We start from the raw sequence: 18582 nt of genomic DNA on the forward strand, positions 1-18582 counted from the left end.
TGTTCATTTAAACCGATGACAGATCATCGCTGGTCCCACCCGGTTCACGGTCTGTTCTCGGTCTGATCGGTCTGTTCTCGGGCTGATCGGTCTGATCGGTCTGTTCTCGGTGTGATCGGTCAGGAGCCTGTCCACTGCCCCAACATGTCAGAGATCGACGAGGGGTTCTACTCCAGGCAGCTGTAAGTACAGACCGACCGACACCGACGAGGCTGCAACTCACGATGATTTTCATTATCGATCAACCCGTCGATTCTTTTCCTCTCGATTAATCGATCCATTGTTTGGAACCATGACATGTCATCAAATGGTGAACAACGCCGATCGTGTTTCCCCAACCCTCAAAAGGATGTTTTGTTTTGTCCAATGTCACAGAGGAGCAAAGAAACCAGGAAACACTCATATTTAAGAAGCTGAAATCAGAGAATTATGACTTTTTTTCCTTCATAAAAACTGCTTGAATTGATTAATCGATCATCAAAATAGTTGGCGATTACTTTAGTAGTCGATTTCTAATCGATCAATCGATTAGCTGTTGCAGTTCTAGACTATAGTTTCCCTGCGATGACTTTGGGCCCTTTGTTTCACCTCCTCTCCTCAGGTATGTCCTGGGTCATGAGGCGATGCAGCGGATGGCCACAGCCGACGTCCTCGTGGCAGGCGTGCGCGGCCTCGGGGTGGAGATAGCCAAGAATGTGATCCTGTCCGGAGTGAGGTCGGTCACTGTCCAGGACGAGGGGCACACAGGGTGGACCGACCTGTCCTCCCAGGTACGGACTGTGAAATCTGTTTTTACGTTAGGACAAGCTGTATGCAACTCATAGACTGTATTTGAAGAGAGCACGAACAACCTTCCAATTGCCTTAATGACAACAATAATGACACGCTATTATTAAAGTACCTTATTGTTAAACCTTTTAGATCTTACTTTGGATGCTGCATAAATAATGAAATGATTGTCTAAATTGAACGAATGATTGTATCACACAACTTAATTGGTTCCTCCTTGGCCTTGGCTGCGGAAGAAGCGGGCCGTCGGACCTGTAGCGCCTTAAGTATATTTGTCAAGCTGGGATTTCATTTCCCCCCCAGTTTTTCCTGAAGGAGGCGAATCTCGGTCAGAACCGAGCCACTTGCTCCCTCCAACAGCTGTCAGACTTAAACCCGCATGTGCGCGTGTCAGCCCACGATGGACCGCTGGATGAGGAGCTGCTTCTGCGATTCCAGGTACTTCATTAGAACATCTAATGGTGCTTCCCGTTGAAAACCTCAGTGAGAAGCTGTCGTGTCTATCTCCTCCTCCTGCTGCTCTTGCTAAACTCCACCTTTGGGTGAGCACAGAGAAAATGGACCCCCTTTCTGCAGATGCATGTGGACACAGCCTTCTATAGTGTCAAACTCTGAACATACGGCACATCATCCTGCGTAGAACATTCAAGTAACGTACAGCGAGTAAAACACTGTCGTTCCTCAGGTGGTGGTCCTCACCGACTCCTCACTGGATGATCAGAGACGCTTCGGTGATCTCTGCCATTCGCGAGGAATAAAGTTCATTGTGGCAGACACCAAGGGGCTGTGTGGGTGAGTGGGCATGATTCAATGTCAGAACTTAATTGGATGTGCTTACGAATGCGGGTTGAGAAAGAAGTAAACCAAACGTGTGGTTAATTTGCAGTCAGTTGTTCTGTGACTTTGGGGAGGAGTTTGAGGTCTTGGACCAGGATGGAGAGACGCCTGTATCTGCGATGATATACAGTATCTCTAAGGTAATATGCTTTCATTTGTTTAATGTTAGTGGCCTTCAAGATGTCGTTCAACTCATCTAACCATCCAATGTTCACACCTGTGGGCAAAAAATTGTTTATTTTAAACAAATTTTGAATTATTCCCAAGTCCCAACTGTCTGTAACAGGTTTTTGTAAAAGTGTACAGATTAAGCATACTTGAACAGCATTACTTACATTATCATTGTTGTCTGTATTTCAGGACAACCCAGGAGTGGTCTGCACAAATGAGAAGCACTTGTTTTCAGATGGCACTAAAGTTTCTTTCTCTGAAGTCCACGGCATGAAGGAGCTCAACAGCATCGGCCCCGTGGAGTTGACAGTCCGCAGTTAGTGTTACTTTTTAAATTTTTTTATTTAAAGTTTATTTCCTCAACACAGTGTAGTCATGAGCCACACTCCAGCGACTGCACATGACATTTCATGAATGTAAAAGCTTTATCTCACTAACAGTACGTTGACTTTATCAACAGGCCCGTACTCCTTCGGCATTGGTGACACCTCAGCCTTTTCCGAGTATGAACGACGGGGTGGAGTAGTGACCGAGGTTAAACAGCCCTGCATGCTACATTTTGTAAGTAGCTACACTTTGTTTGAACTTGCTTTATATCTCAGTTGGGGAAAAATAAAACAGTACAGTACAGTTGAAAAAATAACCGCAACAAAAATTGCAGAAACCGCTCGGTGAGGCTCTCTTGGATGATGAACTGAATGGAAGGCACAAGACCCTGCACTTGGCTTTCCAAGCTCTCCACGGCTTTGTGAAGAAAGAACAGCGACTCCCTCGCAGTTGGTCTCAGGTCAGTGAAGGTTACAGGATCATCGAAGCCAATATTCAATTGATTTTACCGAATTAGAAAGAACAAGTTATCCGGGGCTGTGGCGATGTAGTAGATGGTTAAGTGATTGTTTACCGTGTTGTTTCAACTTAATTGCTGTGGATCGATCTCATATAGTCGGATGCAGATGTCCTGCTTGCCATGGTGAGAGAGCTGAATACAGCGGCACAGCTGGAACAGCTGGATGAAATCGCTGTGCGGAAACTGTCCTGCACAGCCCAGGGTGACTTGGCTCCTATCAATGCCTTTATTGGAGGCCTTGCTGCCCAGGAAGTTATTAAGGTGAGGCCAGAGGTTATGATGGAGCACGCTCACTGTACTATCATAACACATTATGAATATATTATATATATGACTTCCTGTGTGGTGGTGATGTATATAGCTGATTGGTCTGTGCACTCTGTCATGCTCCTGCAGGCATGTAGTAGGAAATTTACGCCTCTTCAGCAGTGGCTATACTTTGATGCACTGCAGTGCCTCCCTCAGGGGGAGAATCAACCGGCAGAGAGCTTCTTTTCAGCAGTATGTGAAGAGATTCTTCAATTTAAACATTTCCAATGTATCAAACAGGAGCTCAGGAGCGGGGTCGGCTGCAAGTGAACAGGTTTTTTTTCTTCCCTTCTCTCACAGAAAGGCACGAGGTACGACGGGCAGATTGCTGTGTTTGGGTCAGCCTTCCAGGAGAAGCTCGAGCGGCAGAAGTATTTCCTGGTGAGGACCGGTTCAGAGGTTGTCCAGCAGGGGACACACTCTCTCCACGCTGGAAGTCAGGAGCTCCATCTGTGTTGTCCCTTTCATCTGGTCTGGTGTTAATGCTGGCACATGCAGGAAACGGCTGATTCTGGTGGCATTTCCTGCCAGTGCTGACCTCTTGGTGTGCGGGGGCCACGCGCCGGTGCCGAGCCCTTTCCCTGTTTCCTTTGACGGTGTTATTTTTACTCTTGTTTGCTGGCTGTGCGCCTGCGTTTGACAGGTCCAGCTCCTGCATTTGTTTCTTTAACCACTGTTAAATATTCACGCCAAACATCAGGCAGTGAAACAAGTCATTCACGAGATGAGAAATGTTGAAATTTCAACACTTTCAAGTATTTTCAACATTGCCAGAGGTGCTAACATTTGGTGGCATTCACTTGCACTCTCCGTTCTTTTGTGATGACTCTCCCTCTGTCTTGTCTTCTTTCAAGGTCGGAGCTGGGGCTATTGGCTGTGAGCTTCTCAAAAACTTTGCCCTCATTGGGCTCGGTGCAGGAGAGGAGGGGGGAATCACTGTGACAGACATGGACTTCATAGAAAGATCCAACTTGAACCGCCAGTTCCTGTTCAGGTCTCAGGATATCGGGGTGAGAAAACACACACACGGTACAGTGTATCACAGCCTCCTGTCTGTGGTGAGGAATCTCACATGCCATCAAAGCTAAATGGCTCTTGTTGGATCTGGTTCAGAGGGGAAGACACATGGCTTTACTGTTGAGACAGGCTGCGAGAAGAAGGAATTCTGACAGTCTGACATAGCTGCCATGTTTCCACCATTTGTATTTGTTCAGTATATCAGACACGTGATCTCTCATGTCTACCAACGTCTAAACAACTTGCGTGACACAGTTTAGCACAGTTAGTTGGTATGTTGACAAAAATCTTCAACTGCTCTGAACTTCTCAAGAGAATTGTGCTGGTTCTACTGTTACATAATAGAAAAGTAGTGAGACACGCAGAATATGGTCTCGACAGTACAGTAAACATACTGTATGCATTATTAACATCAAAAGATGTCTTCAGTGGGTGTTTTTTTCTGATTTCTTGGATTAATTTTATAGAACGATTCAATAACAAACCTGGATATTTATATTACATCATATTTAGCTCCCTCCTACTCTCATTTTCACCACTGCTTGTGTCTGATCTTTCCTACATGGCTCTCACATATTATGTCACACACACACACACACACACACACACACACACTCACTCTGCCCATTTGCTCACTTGTCCGTTAAACAGAAACCAAAATCGGAAGTTGCAGCCAAAGCGGTGCGAGAGATAAACCCACAGATGAACATCACGGCTCATCAGAATCGCCTGGACCCCGACAGTGAGGAAGTGTATGGGTATGACTTCTTCATGGGTCTCAATGGAGTGGCCGCCGCCCTTGACAATGTGGAAGCCAGTAAGGGACACTTACTCTGTCTTCATTATCTTTATATTAGGCTCTCAGTTGTGATTGTACATTTACAATGAATAGTTGACTGCAAATTCTGTCAAAAGTAGAAAAGAAAAAGTTAAGTGTTGAACCCCTCTCTGCTGCACAGGGGTCTATCTTGATGGATGCTGTGTTCAGCACAAGAGGCCGCTGCTGGAGGGAGGAACTCTGGGAAGCAGAGGTCATACTCAGGTGGTGGTGCCTCACCTGACGACCTCTTACGGACCTGCTGACACAAATGCTGACGATGACATCCCACTCTGCACACTCAAGAACTTCCCCCACAGCATCCAGCACACTCTTCAGGTTGGACGTAGACTGAAGTTAATTTAACTCGGTGTTCACCAAACCACAATACAACCAAAGAATGAATGAAATTCTGACCAGACGGGGGCGCTAGATGAGAGTTAATGGATCTCAAAAGTAAATCCAATTAATCCTGAGGGTGGACATCTATGCTTTGAGCGATTTCATGGAATCCATCCAATAGTTGTCAAGATATTTCACTATAAACCAAGGTCAAAGCTTTTATGGTGCTAGAGGAAAAAGTCAATGAATCATAGGATTCATCCTCTGGTTACTAAGAATGTTTAATGGCAATTTATTGTATATTGAGATATTTCAGTCTGGCATTGATACAGTCAGGGCGCTAGTGCGGCTGAAGATTGATCAGAATTGAATCCACACCTCTGACACTCTCCATAAGAATTAGAAAATATAAATATTTTACTGGACTGCTTTTGGGGTTTTATTACGATATAAAAGTTTTTGTTTTTATGTGCACAATTTCTTTACACTAACTTGGCATTGTCATTCTATCAGTGGGCCAGGGACCAGTTTGAAGGACTGTTTAAACAAACCCCTGAAAATGTGAATCTCTTCCTGAGGTAAGATATGATACCATCCTCGTGTGATTTCACTTTCTTTAACAGTAAAATGTGCCTGCAGCAAATGTGCGGAACATACACACATACCTATCTGCTGCCGATCTGCTGTCACATAATGACTACTAGTTGCTCATTTTACAAGGCTTTTCCGCCCTCTCACAAAGCATTCCAGGGCTAATGAAGTGGTTCGAGCTCATTATTTTGTTTTACAAACAGGATAAACTTGCGGTTGGCTTTCAGCAGTGAACTTCTAGTAAAAAAAATGAGATAAACAGTCTGCCCTGCGAAGGCTGCACTCTGTAAAGTATCTCTCACAACAGCTCTAATGTTTTTCTTTATCCAAATAATGGATCAAGCCTCTCAGCTAATTAGAAGCTTTTTTGGTTTAGAAATATCAACCGAAAGATAAACTGAAAAATGCTGAACCTAGCGTCAAAGCATTGACCTAATTATAATGTAACAGCACATCAGTGGCAGATCTGAGCTCCCAGTTACAACCTGCGTCTGAGCCCCGGAGCCTTTCTAATCCAGCCATGCTTCTGTTTGTTTTGGGGAGATCTATCATAATCTCCCCTCATTGTAGAGCACTTACACTGTCTTGTTTTTGTTTTTTTATAGAGGAACAAAAACCATGACAAGAGCAGAAATTGTGACTTTCCAGTTCACACAGCCAATGAATTTCTCACATTACGCCAAGGTTAAGAAATAAGAATATGCGAATATGCGAATATGCGAATATGCGAATATTGCGTGTTTAGAAGTACTCTTACAACCTTTTTTCCCTCAGAAGCCATTACTGTAGTGTTCTGTAGCCAGACTCTTGTGCAGTCATGGAAAAAAACCAACATTTGGAACTTTCAGTGATGAAGGTCAGCTACATATTGCTGTCCAGTAAATGTGAAGTCATGGTTGATGAGGTTATGGAAAGGAGCGGTCATGGTCTGAGCAGAACTACGGCTCGAAATGTTCCTGTTTAGACCTGTTTGGGTGTAACTGCAGGCAGAAGAGGCAGATCCCTTAATTGTTCATACTGTGAGCTGGTAAATGATTGTGGCCCAACAACTGTCTAGGCTTATGCGTATAGCGTTGCACTGACCAGCACACAAACTTACAATAATTTCCCTACTTATGAGACTATAACCAAGTATCAGAGGAATTCCCTCTGAGTTGCTAACAAGACTACTCCCTTACTTACAGAGAGATGTGTAGTTTCCCGTGACTCTTCTTGACAGAGCAAAATATTTTCCCATGAGGACTTTCAGAATTTTCCCTTCTAAAAGGTCGAATATTCGGCCAGATACTGTGACACGTAACAAGCCCTCCCCGCAGGAAAAAATAGAAGTAAAACTTTTCTTCTTGAGGTCTTTAGGTTAGACATCAATAATGAAAATTACTATTCTTGTCCTGTCTTGTCTTTGTTCACAGTTAGTGATTACTACCTTCTGTAAACTGTATGTCTGTCAATAAATCTTAAAGGAATTGATGCACTGTTTCCTGCAGCGATTCAGGCTTCGTGGAGCGGACTCTTGGACATAGAGAGGCCCTAGAGATCCTCGGGGGGGTGTGGAGCAGCCTGGAGGACATGAACAGTGGAGGACAACGTCCCACAACCTGGGAGGACTGTGTGAGCTGGGCCCGTTGCCAATGGGAGACTCACTACAACACCGATATCCGCCAGCTTCTGCACTGTTTTCCTCCCGAACAGGTAAAATCACACAAGAGGAAAAAGTAACAACCAAATATCTTAAAGCTGTAATTAATGTTTCTGGACACATAGGGGCACTGTTGTAAGTGTGCGGGCACAAGGTCTTTTTTTGCGTACAAATTTGTTTAATACTGCAGTGGCATTGGCACTTGATAGGAATGCCACTAAAACATTCATCATTTATTCGTCTCCCTTTCACTGAATGCAATGTAAAGCAGCATATTTTTTCCCAGGCTCACTTTTAGCCTTGCTTGAAATCTGAACCATTGCTGATAAATATCTCTGCAGCAGCTCCGAGGGTTTGTAATCTGGTGAGGCATGCAGACGGTGATGTCACATGTTGCTGTCACATCTGGGGGGGTGGCGAGCAAGGCTCAGTGTCAACCCAAACAGACCCTCACTTTCCCCAGTCTCAGTCCAGAAACTGACCGTTTCTACTCTCGATGTATGTCCTCGCAGAGTTGTAGAGATTCCACTGACAGTGGAGGACTTTCATCCAGAATTCCCTGTGTGGCAATATAGAAAGAGTGCTTTTTTTGTTTTGACTTATGAAGATTAACTGTGTTTTTTACGATGAGCATTAAACCAATCCAGAAAATGTAATTACATTTTCATCATCGCAACACACCATAGAAAAAACTCTCTGACTGTTATGCTTATAGCATTTTTTTTTCTCTCTTTTTTTCATACTTCTCTTTGTCCTATTAACCTATTAGGTAATTACTTCATGTTGCTCTGGTAAAGTCACTTTTGACCACAGAGTTTCTGAGGAACTACGATAAGGCAGCTGATGTCAGTTAACAGTCACAAACCAATCTGACAAATACTGGTACACGAGCATGACAGGTGACCACACAGTCGACATAACGGCTACTTTGCTGGGCGGGAGCCTCCACGCAGAAGTGGACCTGGTTCCACATCTGTGTTTAAACTCATGACACATTTAACAACGGCTGGATTGAAACAAGATAGCGTGCTCGGATCATGGATGCACAATGCTCAAGTCCATGTGCAAGAAATTAAAGAGAATGTGAGTCTGGATGTTGCTAAAATTACCTTAGAAAATAAAGGCCTCACATTGTCAATGTCAACAAATGATGTTCGCTCATAGTGCATCTTTATTCATTTTCTTTTTCCCTTTAATAACAGTGAGTGGCTCATTCACTGCTAGTGAAAGCGTATAAAGCCATGGAAGATTGGCTGAAACTAGTAAAATGGGCAACAACTAGTAAATAAATGAATTGAAGTCAATGATTTTTCACTGATGGATCATTCAAGCTGGTCAGGATTTTCTGCTATTTCTGTGTCATGAACAATTTAATACCAGTTGTTTTTAAATAAGCCAAAATGAAAATGTTGTCTATCATGATTTGTGATTGTGTGTTTACTTTATTTGGGGAATTTTATTGACTAAATGATGAATTGATTTTGAAAAATACCTTGTATTTGAATCACATATCTAAAAATCACAAATCATAAATTTGCCTCAAAGGTATATATACCATAATATGTACAGCATGAGATATCCTCTATCTGTAGACCTCTGATTTAGATCAACCTTCCTTAAAGACAAAGCATTGCCGCTGGCCTGTTTGGCCTGCAGGCCATATGCAGTCTGTCTGTGAAGAGGAGAATGTTGTCGGTGCCTTTTGGGCCCTGCAGTGAAAACTGGCACCACCAGCAGGACCCTTCTCTCTTTCCCAGCATAAGGTCCATTTGGCAACATCAAAGCTCTCGGCCCCTTTGTTCCTTTATCAGACATACAAATTGTGTAGTCAACACACAACTGATAACCATATTAGTCTCGACGTTTGGCAGACCCCCTGCTGTGCCAGAAAACTTAAAGACTGGGGATGGTTCATCAGGTATTTTACTGTGACATGCTGTGTTATGATAGTGTGACAATCCTGTCGAATTCATTTGGAATATGATTTTGGTCCTTTTTTATGTGGTAAGAAATGTTTGCTCTCACTGGTTTTTCATATAAAATATGCTGAGCTATTTCAGTTCAATCATAGAGGTGATTGAACGGATCTGTGTTTTGTTTTTGTTTTTTTACAGCTTTTGACATTTGTGATAAAGGGATTTTCTGCTGCTTCTCTTTAGTTGACCCGTACTGGGCTACCCTTTTGGTCTGGATTGAAGAGATGCCCTCACCCACTGACCTTTGACCCTAACAATGTGAGTAGTTTTCTGGTCCAAATCCTCAAACTGTGAACAGGAAGTGACTGAAACATGCCAGGGTATTCGATGACGATCACTCACATTCCTTCTTTATCTGGTCTGATAGAGGCTCTTCCTCACTCTGACCATATACTGGATTCTTATCTGATCTGTGAAGGCAACTTAACCTGCTTATGGACAATAAAAGGCAGATAATAATCTCACTAACAATGCTCTCACATTAAGTCACAAAAGGGGAAATTAGCCAATATTAAACTGACCATACTGTAACTCAGAGGGTTGTTATGTTGCACTGATAGCAGTAAGAGATTAACAATTCCCAGTGTGGGATTGTTTCTTCAAGATTTTCTCGTAATAAAAATCTGCTTACCTCTTTCATTTGACCTCAACTTTTCCACTATCTCTGCTCTCAAGGATTTTATTTCAGCTCCTGCCATCTCTTTTTGTCTCCATTATAATTTCTTTTTGCCATTTCATCTGTCTGAAATGTTGTAAAATTATTCTTAAGCTCTCACCATTGACAGACAGTGCGACATTTTCAGTGAAGGTTAGAATACTGAGTGATTTCACTATTCCACCAAGTGAGTGTGAGTGTGTTTGTGTGTGTGTGTGTGTGTGTGTGTGTGTGTGTGTGTGTGTGTGTGTGTGTGTGTGTGTGTGTGTGTGTGTGTGTGTGTGTGTGTGTGTGTGTGTGTGTGTGTGTGTGTGTGTGTGTGTGTGTGTGTGTGTGTGTGTGTGTGTGTGTGTGTGTGTGTGTGTGTGTGTGTGAAATTAGCTTTTGTTATAACTACCTTTTGTGTGAAGTAATTTGGTCTCAATCCACTACTTTACTGTCTTTATTCTTAGGACTAAGTGCCAGGTCAGTTTAAATCAACTATTTTTATTTTGTATGTTTACAGTTCTATAGCTCTGTCTTCCTTATGAATATATAATACACTTTGGTGTGGCAATATATTTAGAATGTGTTTCTTTAATTGTGAAAAGTGCCGTCTCCATGATGATCATTGATGTGTTGATTATTATTATTATTGACAGTTTATATTTGCATGCTGTGTTTTAGACCACCCATATGGAGTATGTGGTGGCAGCAGCTAATCTGTACGGACAAATCTACTGCATCAGAGGGACGAGAGATGCTGCCGCTATCAGAATAATCTTAGAGAAAGTCCGCGTGTCATCTTTCACTCCCAACTCCTCCATGACGATCCATGTTAATGACCAGGAACTGCAGGAGAGCATGGAAAAGGAAAGTGATGACGAAGGTGAGCTGCTATAACTCGCTTTTTATTTTCTGTTACTACCTCAGGATATTGCCAGGATATCTTTTGTTTACTTTCTCTGTATCTTTGCAACAGAAAAGGCTCGACTTGAGATGTTGAAGAGAGCGTTGGCCTCACCCTCTCTGAAAGGCTCAGTCATGCAGATGTACCCCGTCGACTTTGAGAAGGTAGGGCAGGAGCGTAGTGAAAGCTCTGCTGCACACACATGCGGACGCCACAGACAGAGTGGCAGCGGAGGCTTAGCAGGGAGCTACACTCAAATCTATAGGTGCTTTCAGAGTATGTCTGTTTCTTTGGGGTCCTCAGTGACCTGAATCTGAGCTGTTGCCAAACACAGCCATGAAACAGAGCTTGATTGTATTCTGTGTTCACCGTGATAACACCTTGGAGCTAAGATGTATATTTTGGAACTGTACATCCTAGAGAAAAAAAGGAAGAACATTTCATTCAACCAACTCCCGTGGAACAGATTTATTTCTAAATGGGCCTATGTGAGATCTACAATTACGCTTTTTGGTGAAATGCAGTGCACTTGAGAGCTCGGGCCAGAGACATACTCCCCTCACCGGTGTCAAACCGAGTCTTTGAAGTGACACACTCTTAACCCTCAAGGCAGATTCCCTCTATAACACGTTCATTGTGTGACAACGACAGTCTCACGTCACAGTCCTTCACACCCCCGCTCAACAAGTCATCACGCTCTGGACTGTCTGGAAGTTCATCATGTTCAGCGCTACAATATAGAAAAATATAAGACATACAAACATAAAAATACATGGATTGCAAAACTATACATATATAAAGTGTAGAGATGAAAACAGGAAGGTGCAGAGCTGCCAGGATTTGTGTTATACAACAGAGAGTTACACTTGCTTCCTTCAGGGAAATTAGTCATGTATCTGACCTATTCTGTTTAGCTGCCGAGCTACTGACACTTGAGTGAATTCCAGGAATAATTAAAACCCTCGCTTCTTATCAAGCCCTTTCTTTAACTTCATGGTGTTTGTGGTCAATTGAGACCTTTAATATGGACGCGGTTCAAAGAAGTGGTGGCCTGAAGCTATTATGGATTTTGAAAGGTGAAAAATGAAAACTTTTACGTCAGATGTAGGGTGCTCGAAGTTAAGAGAGAGAGTAAAAAGTGTTAAAAGCTACCCAGGAATGATGGAGTTACCTCAGCTGCAGAGGTTCAGGCAGCTTGAATTAGGTTCTGTTAAGTTCTGTTAGGAATTCATTGACTCAGGAGAAGCAGTAATGAAGGTGTATGAGGTCAGTCAGGTACATATCAAATGTCATCTTGAATAAAAATGAGATCCCCCTCCATTTTTATCCCTACGTGCCCAGGTCGTGCTGTTGATAGATGGAATGTGTGTAGGAGGGTTTCAGAGGCATCAGGTTGCCAGCTCGGAGCTTCCTCACGATCCCTAAAGCCATCCCTGAGTGACAGTCGCCCTCCTCGCCTTTGTACAGCCTCAGTAGCAGAGGCATGACCTCACTGGCCATGTCCATCACAGCAAGAAATCTGATTTCCACTGCATTCTGATGGGGTGACCGAGTCATGTGTTAGAGCGATTTAAGGGACACAGCAACAAAGCCTTCAAAGCACCACAGCGGGCAAACTCAGAGCCACATCACAGCGGATGCCAGGCCTCCGGGCAGTTCTGCTCAGGAACCTACTGAATGTGAAGTTTCAAACCTATTGAAAGTAACTTGGTTTTTAATTTCAAATCAGTGTATTTGCCTTTCATTTTGATTCGTGTGTATACGTTTTGTTCTTGTGTATCAAACCTCAGAGTGTTACATAAGGGTGACTGATACATGTTTAACATCTCACCTGGCACAGGATGACGACAGCAACTTCCACGTGGACTACATTGTGGCTGCCTCCAACCTGAGGGCAGAGAACTATGACATCCCTACAGAAGATCGCCTCCAGGTCCTCATTTTTAATACATGCATCATCTGACAAAATCTCTATAACGGGTAAAAAATATATATAAAGCAAAATGAGAGAGATCAAGCCAAGGGTATAGATTAGAAAAAAATGTCGCAGACTGCCCCCCCCCCTCCCTTGGGGTCATGTTTTGAGTTGGTTGCTGCACACACCTGCCCTAAAGCCACAGAAACAGCCTGCTCACCCATTGTCCCGCGAGCAGAACTAATCACAGCACTTTACCTGTCGCCTGGGAGGTGACACCCGAGCCGGGCCTTGTACCTGCCGCTGCTGCCGACATGGAGTGTTGGGGGGGATGGGTGCTGCTGAGCCAGGGGGGGAGACAAAAGAGGGTTACCCTTGTGCAATCATACAGAGACCACACGTTGCATCTTGTTTGGGATCACCTTTACCCATTACTCACCCTTTGGCCCTCTCCCATTAAGGGCTGTTCATAACACGTGCATACATCATATCTACACAACAAGCCCTAACCAAGGGCTCGGCAATATGTACTGTAAATTGAAGTATAAAGATATATTTCCAAAATTGTATATATGCCTGTTAATGTGTGCAAAATCAATACGATGCAATTAATAGCACACTGCTGTTATGCATTAAATCGGTTGAAAGTCTTCAAATGTGTACAACGAAATTAAATTATTTAGAGGAAGAAAATTAGAATTGTTTACAATACCTCAAGGAAAAATGCCCTGCATTCAAGGATAAGAAGCAGCTACATGTACTTGATGTATCAAAGGTCCAGATCCTCAGTATAGAGCAGAAGGATCCCTGACAGTTTTATACAGTATCATATAACTCAATGCAGGGATTTCTAACATATTAGAGCTATAGTTTGCTACTTGATAGTACTGTTGAGAAGTTTCATTTATAACAATACATAACATAACAATATAAAATGTTATTTTATTAGCTGATTGTATGTTTTGTAATCAAATCCGAAAACTCCAAAGTTCACAGAAAAAAGGAAAATTGTTTACCAATTTAAAACAAATGGATGTAGTTTTTCAAATTTAAAGTTTTCAATTGTCCTAACTTGTTTACTTTAGGTTGAACAAACTAAATTCATTTGTGTGTTAACAATTGCAGTAATGTTTTTGAGTTGGTAAAAGAGTTTTCTAGGGACTTGAGCTGTAAAATACAAACAGTGGAGCAAAATTGTAGTTAAATTGAAACATACAAACATACATCTTCATACAAATGACAACATTACATTCCTCTCCAGCTGTACACTAACTTATGGTACATTTACAAAGTCATTTTCTCTTTGTCTCCACAGAGTAAGCGCATTGTTGGACGGATCATCCCTGCCATAGCGACAACCACAGCCTCAGTGGCAGGCCTGATGTGCCTGGAGTTGTATAAACTGGTGCTGGGTCACCAGGATATCAGTTGTTACTGCACATCTTACATCTGCCTGGCTTTCCAGCGCATTGTTCAGTGCCTGCCGAACAAACCCCGGCAGTTCCAGGTGAGTTACAGCTCTGTGAACCCACAGCCATGTTCAGTTACGCTCAGTGATTGTGGGCCGTTTAAAGTTGTGATCTATGAAGCAGTCGGTCGCCTACAGGACCTGAGTAAGGCACTCGGTACAGCCTGAAAGACTTTTACTGTATATGCATTCATAATTTAAGCCTCTCTACTTTGGGGATAAATCTGTCGAGTCCTTTGTAGGCTTACCTATTTCCCCTCTCGCTGGAGAGCATTAAGTCATGAATCGGTGCTCTCAGAGGGAGAGACCACTGCTAACTCCCAATCTCGTGCATATAAGTCAAGTCTTTAGCCGGCTGTTTACAATCCTCTGGCCATTTCCGTGCAGGTAAGGCACAAATGTCTGCTTCTGTGTTTGTACAAATTAAGTCAATTCAAAGCACAGAGGAAGGAATTTATTCTTGAAAGACAGAGTCCTCTAGGATCCAGTTGACCCTGATGTTTGAGGTCAGACTAGGTTCATTATGCTGTACAGCTTTAAAATACAAACTTAAAATGGCTACCAGCCAGGCAAATCCTGGGGTCACATTTTAGGTCAAGTCTGTGAGGATATCCAGTCAGATTATTTTGCTGCCGCGTCACAGGCCTGACTGCGTGTCCCTCGATATCTCGCCTCTGAAGGGAATCGGACACTGGAGCTGCCGCCCCCCCCCCAGCTTTCTCACTCAGGGTATTGAACCTCTGACAGACAGGGGTCAATGGGGGTCAGCGAGTGGGGTAACTCCGTCCCGCAGGACGTGAGGGTGCTATGGCGGGGGGCTCTGAGACACTGTAGGTCTGGTTTCAGCTTTGGTTACAGGCAGAACTGCTGCAGCTGCATTACAGACGGCTGTGATGACAGGGGCAGCTGGGGCTTTTCAGTGCAGTTCTGAAGTTCCAGGTTATTTTACTCTTATTTAGCTACAAAGACCCTGGTGTTCTAACAGTTGTTGCCTGTACACTTGGTCAGTGGAAGTGTTTCCACACATTTGTATAATTCTTTTTCCCTGTCTTTTTGCCGGACTAAGAACAACATTGGCCCGAGCAGCGTGGAACATTGGATCCACTCAGTGAATGTCACACAGACAGAGTACCTGACATCATCCCAGCCAGAGGGTTTATGCTCGAGTGTTGAATCATTCAGTCAGAGGGATGGGAGGACATTAGACCCATGCTTTTTCACTGAGGCACAAAGTGATGCAGCATCAGCTTTTAAGCATTTTGCTATTCAGCAGAGGAGACAGGGACGCCACCAGAGGTGGAAAAAAAGGCCTGGCTGAGACTCAAGGTCAGTGTTCGGGGAGTCAGGGGCAAATCTTAGAGAGTCGAATTTTGGAAGGCACTAGAAAATGAGGAGCACATGTGCGGGTGCTCTTACTCACATAGCGAAAAGGAGAGGGGTAGTTGGCTGGGCTGCCAACCCTTCCACCATTTCAGAGGGAGACGGTCAGAGTTACGAATCAAATGGCTTCGGTTGTTGGAGTTTACATGCAAAGTGAGAAGTGATTCCAGACCGTTTCCATCCCATAAAAAGGGCAGGCAAGTATTATTAGTTGACATTAGTTGATCATAAATATGCTTAACCTGCACTGTGCCAACTCTGCTTATACGGTATGTTGGCTTTATGGTATATGATCTATAATATATGTTGCCCATTACATGTCCACCCATGAGCTCTTTTTTATGTTAAATATTGCTACCAGAAATCCAGTTTCATTAAAAAAAACATTTCAACGATATGCCATATGCAATCATGTTTCATTCAAGAGCCAAAGGCCCATGTTCTCTGTTGCTTCCTGGGCTATGTTTAATAAAATATGTTAAAGCAATATACTTTCATTTCCAATGATCTCCTGCGTCCGACTTAAGGTCTAGACATGATCTCATCAAAGAAAGGGATAACATGATGTGGAAGAACTATAAGGATACAGTAATCCTGCATCCATTTTGGTCTCGCTGAAATGTGTCAATTAAAAAATCAGGGATGCAAATATAAATTCTTTAAAATTGCAGAAATGACCCCTCGGAAAGAAAAGCAAAATGCCTATTAATACTCTCTTATCTCTCTAATTCCCCTAAGATCAGAGGTTTTATTAGACAGCTTTCAAAGCAATTGCAGACGTGCAGCTGTTGAATATCACTGATCAGACGTGCACTATCAAGAGCTCCCTTTTCATTTGCCATGACTTAGACTTCACCCCTTCACGAGATCAGCCTCAGTTCATTAATATCAAGTAACAACGCTCACGTCTCACTGGTAGTACCGGTGGCCCACCCAGTGTTTGTCAAAAGTGTACCAGATCAATAGCTCTGTCTAGAAGTTTGGCAGTCATCGTGATGTGACCGGGACTGTGCCAACCCTGAGGAAGAAAAATATGTTAGTGAGATGATTGTTGTGATTGAGGGTTTTTGAAAAAGAGGGTTTTAGATGAGGCTGTGGACCATAATTGCTTTACTCAGACTATACCTAAAGGAAATGACTGCACGTTCTCCCACCAAATCTTTTCCAGAAATTGTTGCTTTAATGCAGCTGTTTCCCAAAATAGGAAGTTCCTCTGGTTTCCCCCTGCTGCTGCCGCTGCTGCTGCGGTTTTCCGTATGGTGGCAGAAATATGTAAACAAATGGGAGGCTGTCCTTGTCTGCTCAGCTCTGCGACTCTTTAGTATCATTTTTTTCCTCCCTGTGTTTACGTTCTTCAGTTGGGGAACCGAGGCACATGCCATTAGAGGAGGAACGAAAGTTTTGCGAGCTCCCAGAGAAGAAAATCTCTAAAATGGCTTGAAATACTTGCACAAAATCTGCATAGACATCATTACATATCCATCAAAAGACACATAGACAATGATATAATGTAAGGTTCCAGTTATTTATAACTGCGCTAATGAATGGGTCAAATCTCTATTAAGCATTTTAGTGACTTCCAGCTCATTGATTTGGTTTCATAACTTTACAACTTCTTGTTTCGCTTCACTCTCACTATTCCCATCAGTTTTGCTTCCAGCAGCTGCCCAGCACCAAACAGAAGTCAGGAAAAAGTGACTTGTTGGTGAGGAAAAAGGAAGTCTTTGGAGAAGAGCTTTACAGTAATTGGGCCTAGGTTCGCTACAGACCGTAGGCAGTGCAGACAGTCGTGTTATTGCAGAAAACAAAACCTCTCAGAACATTAAAGGATATTTCAAGAGCAGCAAAGATTAATGAGTGTTGCACTGCTGCGGCTGTAACTGAGCTGCAGCCTCAGTAAAAACACAGAGAAACATCCCCCGAGGGCAGGACAGAGGAGGACATGTTCGGCTGGGTATTAAATAGCGCCATTCTCAACCCCTCCAGGAGGTTGCCCAACACATACCCGTTTATGTGCAGCCTCTACTTGTCAGCTGGGCTGCCTGCTTATTGTGTGCCATGGAAATACTCCCTCTTCTGTGTCTGTGCACACACCCTCCACACCCTGGTCTTAACGTTGTGCCCTTTCACGCTCCCGTGGTGCCCCTCTTCCCCAACGTGCCCTTTCACTCTCTAATTGAATTAGCAGCGTTGGAGGCAAGGCTCCTGATCTCAGGGAAGCCACTCCAAGGTCAACGCTCACACTGGTTCTTTGTTAATGCCTGCAGAAATGACGTCTATTTCCTGCCTTCACAGGAAGCAATGTATTGAAACCAGATTTCCCAGAGAGCACTGTGAGGTGTTGCCGTGTGGTCTGTGGAGCACCAGGGGGAGGCAGGGATTTTGTGTTCATCTGCTCCATGCTCTGTTTTTTAGTAACTTTGCATTCACAACTTGCTCAGGTAAAGAAAGAAGTCTACTTGATATCTTGTTTTCTCCATGTACAATCATAAATTGAGAGGAAGCTATGCTGGCACTTTTGCAAAGTCTTTCAATACAGGGTGGTTATATGTTGGTTTGCATGTAGACGGCAAAAACCTGCAGCTCCTTGATTTGTGATTTGAGCACTTAAATAATTGGAGGTCACACATCTGTCACACAAATATCAGGGACTGGCTTAGAGAGGGACAGAGAGCAACAAAGGGGGAGATTTACCTTGCATGTGGTTAAATCTGCGTTGGTTTCCTTGGACTGCGCCAGTAAAGACACAGGGTGAACACGATCCAAGGCTCTTAGTACTCCTCCGGGAACCGCGGCATGGAGCTGCATTGTGCAGTTTGTAACTCAAGACCCAGACATGAATAGTGCTCACGGGATAATGAGTAATCTGTGATCAACATAGACGGCTTGTGCCTTCTGTTGTTTTCCACAGGGTTTTTTTGTCGGTGGTGTGGTATTGTG

General features: G+C 43.4%; 1 protein-coding gene across 1 annotated transcript in view; it reads left to right on the forward strand.

Moving 5' to 3' along the window:
- uba7 (ubiquitin-like modifier activating enzyme 7) overlaps positions 1-18582 on the forward strand; it is a 31675-nt gene continuing 13093 nt past the window's right edge. The window contains exons 1-21 of the mRNA XM_035631518.2: positions 1-182; positions 602-770; positions 1093-1227; positions 1475-1581; positions 1676-1766; positions 1987-2113; positions 2258-2358; positions 2459-2584; positions 2741-2905; positions 3041-3145; positions 3254-3334; positions 3808-3963; positions 4622-4787; positions 4930-5126; positions 5643-5707; positions 7208-7412; positions 9519-9593; positions 10657-10858; positions 10952-11043; positions 12720-12812; positions 14110-14301. Coding sequence (XP_035487411.2) covers positions 145-182; positions 602-770; positions 1093-1227; positions 1475-1581; positions 1676-1766; positions 1987-2113; positions 2258-2358; positions 2459-2584; positions 2741-2905; positions 3041-3145; positions 3254-3334; positions 3808-3963; positions 4622-4787; positions 4930-5126; positions 5643-5707; positions 7208-7412; positions 9519-9593; positions 10657-10858; positions 10952-11043; positions 12720-12812; positions 14110-14301 — 2688 coding nt within the window. The 5' untranslated portion in view covers positions 1-144. The remainder of the gene's footprint in view (positions 183-601; positions 771-1092; positions 1228-1474; positions 1582-1675; positions 1767-1986; positions 2114-2257; positions 2359-2458; positions 2585-2740; positions 2906-3040; positions 3146-3253; positions 3335-3807; positions 3964-4621; positions 4788-4929; positions 5127-5642; positions 5708-7207; positions 7413-9518; positions 9594-10656; positions 10859-10951; positions 11044-12719; positions 12813-14109; positions 14302-18582) is intronic.

This window comes from Scophthalmus maximus, chromosome 6, assembly GCF_022379125.1.
Source record: "Scophthalmus maximus strain ysfricsl-2021 chromosome 6, ASM2237912v1, whole genome shotgun sequence".
Lineage (NCBI taxonomy): Eukaryota > Metazoa > Chordata > Actinopteri > Pleuronectiformes > Scophthalmidae > Scophthalmus > Scophthalmus maximus.